At 36.3% G+C, this 5,586-nt stretch overlaps 1 protein-coding gene across 3 annotated transcripts; it reads left to right on the forward strand.

Moving 5' to 3' along the window:
* Positions 1–929: 929 nt before the first annotated feature.
* FHY3 (far-red elongated hypocotyls 3) lies at positions 930–5,341 on the forward strand. 3 transcript variants are annotated; one of them, XM_018118049.2, is made up of 9 exons: positions 930–1,093; positions 1,739–3,955; positions 4,073–4,129; positions 4,305–4,373; positions 4,450–4,515; positions 4,605–4,673; positions 4,760–4,801; positions 4,894–4,952; positions 5,051–5,341. In XM_018118049.2, exons 2-8 carry the CDS (start codon positions 1,784–1,786, stop codon positions 4,948–4,950), a joined length of 2,532 nt encoding a protein of 843 aa, XP_017973538.2. In that variant the 5' UTR covers positions 930–1,093; positions 1,739–1,783; the 3' UTR covers positions 4,951–4,952; positions 5,051–5,341. The 3 variants fall into 3 exon arrangements, with proteins under 3 accessions (XP_017973538.2, XP_017973539.2, XP_007036967.3); XM_018118050.2 differs by having other exon boundaries at positions 4,456–4,515; XM_007036905.3 differs by having other exon boundaries at positions 5,038–5,164.
* The last annotated feature ends 245 nt before the right edge of the window (positions 5,342–5,586 follow it).

Genomic DNA, 5,586 nt, shown 5'->3' on the forward strand with positions numbered 1-5,586 from the left:
CAATCCAAAAATCATTGTCCACTAAACATAATTTTACTGTAATTTAATGTCAATATAAGTACGAAAAACTCAAATTTCAATCATTAAAGGACATAGTTCTAGTAAGTGAAATATTATACAAAACTACATTGTTTTGACTATCCAAAATTGAAAAAAAAAAGTTTCTCCAAGAATTATTTGTTTAAGCCCACACCTTCAAAAATAAAATTTCACAATGAGTTTTTAAAGTCTATTTGTTTTCAAAATTCGTTTCACTGTGTATCAAACAAACATTTAGTAAATACTTCAAAATTCAATGTTCATATATATATATATATATATATATATGTATATATACCGTATATAATTCAATAAAGCTAGAAGTTTGTTTTGAGTTTATCCCAAATAACAATCACAATAAGCCTTAGGTTAGCCAAAATTTTCATTTGTTATGGCTCTATTTAGTTAATATTTTTTGTCTCAGAGTTTTTATTTATTTTTTAGTTTTTTCCTTTTTCTTTTCATTCATTGTTTTACTACTAAAAAAGAAGAGTAAAAAATAAAAAGTATGAAGCCAATTTTCGATTTTATGAATCAAGCCACATTTGGATTGAGGGAAAGCGACAATTAATGCATAATGTGTGGGAAAGGGTGGAATTAATCCAAATTCAAAAATTGTTTACAAGGGCTCAATTGAAAGAGGATAAAATTGCGCTGCCGTTATCAAAAAAGAGTTGAAAAATTGAGGACTCATTCGGCCTTTTGGGCCGAAATCTGTCTTTTCCTAAAGCCTAATAAGCAGTTGGACCAAGAAATCAGGCCCCAAAAACAGAAACAGAAAAGAGGAAGAAAAAGAAAAAGAAAGAGCCGAAGTAAGCCCTATTAGGAACAGTGGATAAATCTAAAATCACACAACTCATAAAAGGGCGAGTGAAGGTGAGAACTGGGATGAGATCCCCAAATTGGCGAGTGAGAGCGAAAGCGAGTGGAAACCCGAACCCCGCAAGAAGGAAACCCTAAAAATCTAAATCCCCCCAATTCTCTACGCGCCTTAACCCCACTCGCCTTCGGTTTTCGCAGAATCATCACTCATGCTATTTCACCTCCACTTCAGGTTCCTCTTCTCTCTTTTTCTCTCTCCCTATCTCAACTCTCTCCTTTCCAATTTTGCCTTTTGGGATATTGTCAATTTCCTTTGTTCTTTTTCTTTAGAATTCGATCCACTCAATAGTATTTCTTTTTCTTAATATTATATTATGATTGAAACCTTCAACGGTTTCTTATTTTGTTGATTTTTTTTTTTTTTTTTTGCAAATGTGAATCGAATGGAATTGAAACCTTAAATTATTTGGTCCCATGGATATTATTTTGCTCATAAAAGAATAATTTTGAAGATATATTATAATCATTTGCCCGCTGAAGCTTACTAGCTAATTTAAGAGTTTTAAATTTCATAAAATTGTAATCTTTCTGTTATTCGAGAATGTTGGTATTGAAGAAAGGGTCTTCACGTAGCTACTTAGAGGTAGGAACCTTGGAATGTCCATTTCATGATGTGTCACTGCTGAAAATGTCGTAGCTTTGGGATTTACTTCCTTTAGATATATGTATATTCAGCAATAGTCAACAGTTGTAGAGGACTTGAATGACTTGGCGTCACTCGTTTCTTGTTACAATCAATGTTATCGATCCTGGATTGAACTTTGTCCTGATTTTTTTTTATATGGACATGATGTCTCGTTTTTCACCTTTTTTTCAGGTTCAGTCAGGGTAACAGTTGGTTCAAGTAAATACCTTTTCAATCATGGACATAGATCTTAGGTTACCTTCTGGTGAGCAGTGTAAGGAAGATGAAGAAGCAAATGGAATTGATAATATATTGGATGGTGATGAAAAATTGCATAATGGAGTGGTTGAGGCTGGAAATATTGCTCATGTAGGACAGGATGTACGCCCTGAAGATGGCGTGGAAATGAATTCTTCTGCTGTGGATATGGTGACCTTCAAGGAGGATACCAATCTTGAGCCACTTTCTGGTATGGAATTTGAATCACATGGGGAAGCATATTCTTTTTATCAAGAATATGCTCGGTCTATGGGATTCAACACTGCTATACAAAATAGCCGCCGTTCAAAAACATCAAGAGAATTTATTGATGCAAAATTTGCCTGTTCTAGATATGGAACCAAGCGGGAGTATGACAAATCCTTTAATCGGCCACGTGCCAGACAAAGCAAGCAAGACCCAGATAATACAACTGGTAGGCGATCATGTTCAAAGACAGATTGTAAAGCAAGCATGCATGTGAAGAGAAGACCAGATGGAAAATGGGTTGTACATAGCTTTGTGAAGGAACATAACCATGAACTTTTGCCAGCTCAAGCTGTCAGTGAACAAACCAGAAGGATGTATGCTGCGATGGCTAGACAATTTGCTGAATATAAAAATGTTGTTGGTCTGAAGAATGATCCCAAAAATCCATTTGATAAAGGTCGAAATTTGGCATTAGAAGCTGGAGATGTTAAGATTTTGCTCGAATTTTTTACACACATGCAGAACATAAATTCAAACTTCTTTTATGCAATAGACCTCGGTGAAGATCAACGTCTGAAAAGTTTGTTTTGGGTTGATGCAAAGAGTAGGCATGATTACAGTTATTTCTGTGATGTTGTGTCTTTTGATACTACTTATGTTAGAAACAAATATAAAATGCCTCTTGCGCTGTTTATTGGAGTGAACCACCATTACCAGTTCATGCCACTTGGATGTGCATTGGTATCAGATGACAGTGCAGCAACATTTTCTTGGCTAATGCAGACATGGCTGAAAGCAATGGGTGGACAATCTCCTAGAGTCATAATCACTGACCAAGACAGAATTGTGAAATCTGTTGTTGCAGAAATCTTTCCGAATACTCATCATTGCTTCTTTCTATGGCATGTACTCGGGAAGGTTTCTGAGAATCTTGGTCATGTGATCAAACAGCATGGGAACTTTATGGCAAAATTTGAGAAATGCATCTATAGGTCATGGACCGAAGAGGAGTTTGCTAAAAGGTGGTGGAAAATTCTTGATAGATTTGGACTCAAAGATGATGAATGGATGAAGTCATTATATGAAGACCGCAGAAAGTGGGTGCCAACCTATATAATGGATGTTTTGCTGGCTGGGATGTCTATGGTTCAGAGATCTGAGAGTGTGAACTCATTCTTTGACAAGTATGTACATAAGAAGACCACTGTGCAAGAGTTTTTGAAACAGTACGAAGCAATTTTACAAGATAGGTATGAAGAGGAAGCCAAAGCAAATTCTGATTCATGGAGCAAACTGCCTACACTAAAATCTCCATCACCTTTTGAGAAGAGTGTTGCAGGGTTGTACACACACACAGTATTCAAGAAGTTTCAAGTTGAAGTTGTGGGTGCCATTGCTTGTCATCCCAAGCCAGAAAATCATGATGCGACAAGCAGCTTTTTCAGAGTTCAAGATCTTGAGAAGAATCAGGATTTCATTGTTACATTGAATGAGATGAAGTCTGAAGTTTCTTGTATATGCCGATTATACGAATACAAAGGCTATCTCTGCAGGCATGCAATGGTTGTTCTCCAAATAAATGGCCACTCGGCCATCCCGTCTCAATATATTTTGAAACGATGGACAAAAGAGGCAAAGAGCAGGCATCTCATGGGAGATGAATCTGAGCAGGTGCAATCTAGGGTGCAGCGATACAATGATCTATTTCAACGGGCAATGAAGTTGATTGAAGAGGGTTCACTGTCCCAAGAGAGCTACTATATTGCGTTCCGAAGCCTAGAAGAAGCTTTTGGGAACTGTTTGAGTGCAAACACTTCTAACAAGAGCCTTGCGGAAGCTGTCACATCTCCCACCCAGGGTATGATCTGTATTGAAGAAGATAATCAAAGCAGAAGCACGAGCAAGACAAACAAGAAAAAGAATCCAACCAAAAAAAGAAAGGTTAACTATTATAGCTATGGGCATGTGGATATATTTTTGCAGATTCTATATCCTGTACTTACTGGGAGTTTTGTTTTGTTTTTGTTTTTGTTTTTTGTGTGTGTGCTATATTGGCAGGGAAACTCTGAACAGGAGGTAATGACTGTTCCAGCAACGGATGGCTTGCAACAAATGGTTAGTCCTGTTTTATAAATTAGCAATCTTGTGAAAGATGTTTTAATGAATTACAATGCCTGCATTAAAATAGAGAATAACTATAAGATAATTTTGGCCTCTAAAATTGATGAAATTTTCTCATGGATTTGTAATAAAATTGAGCAGACTATGATCCTGGAATTTTATTTTGTAGGATAAATTAAGTTCAAGATCAGTAGGCCTAGATGGTTATTTTGGTGCGCAAACAAGCGTACAAGGAATGGTAAGAATTGTTACAATTGATTTCATTTATCTTTTATGTCAGTTATATACAATTTCATGATTTATGCTTTTTGCAGGTGCAGCTTAATTTAATGGCACCACGTGATAATTATTATGGGAATCAACAGACAATTCAGGGGCTGGTATGTTTCTTATTTTGTAATCATAACGAGTGAATAAGATAGCTTCATTTAGGAAACTGATTTGGCAATGTGGGGTTTTGCATTCATAGGGACAGTTGAACACCATAGCAGCAAGCCATGATGGTTACTATGGCCCTCAGCAAACCATGCCTGGGATGGTATAGTATCACTCGACACTTTGGTAATTCTTTGCATTACTGCGTTGAAATGGTGACATAGCCTCGATTCTGTTTTATTTATACAGGGACAGATGGATTTCTTTCGAGCACCTGGTTTTTACATCCGGGTTAGTTTTCCAAATATGTTGCTATAATAACATGGTCAAGTCAAGTTAGTTTTATTTTCAGGACTTTCTTACATCTTTTGTCTTCCCGACAGGATGACACCAATGTGAGAGCTGCACAATTGCATGATGATGCATCAAGACATGCATGATGGTACTTTTTCTCACAATGACAGTAGTGCTCAATGTTTCTTTTGTTTTTTTTCTTTTCTTATTTGATGACTTATGAGTTGAAGAAGAATGTCTTTGTAGGTGAGGATGAAAGAATATGATTAAATGTGTTGATAGGAGGGAAGATTGTTTTGAAGCTGACTTAGATGTAAAGAATGGAAAGTATGATGCATTGCCAGATTATCATTATTAGAAGTAATCTTCTCTTTTGGTGTCTGTAAGATAAGATAGAATAGGATATTATCATCACCATCTACAGGGGATATAGTTGAGAGTTGGGACAAATTCAGGTTGGTGCTTATCTCTTGTAAATTCTGTTGTACTATTGTATCCGTGATTGTTACAGTCTAAATAGGTTTAAATTGAATTCCAGTTGTAGCTTTGCTGCACATGGTCACACACACACACACACACACACACACATACACACATCTTGAAATTATTGTGAAGTGATATGTACATCTTTCACTTCTGGTACGCTTTATCAGAGATGTACTCTGTACTTGCTTTCTTACCAGATGAGATGTTGAACAATTCTTAGGCTGATATCTAAGAGCATGTTGGCTTAAGTGGAGTAAATAAAATTTGCATCATAGGTATGGATTTCACTTGAACCA

Source organism: Theobroma cacao, chromosome 3 (genome assembly GCF_053813885.1).
Source record: "Theobroma cacao isolate CCN51 chromosome 3, ASM5381388v1, whole genome shotgun sequence".
Lineage (NCBI taxonomy): Eukaryota > Viridiplantae > Streptophyta > Magnoliopsida > Malvales > Malvaceae > Theobroma > Theobroma cacao.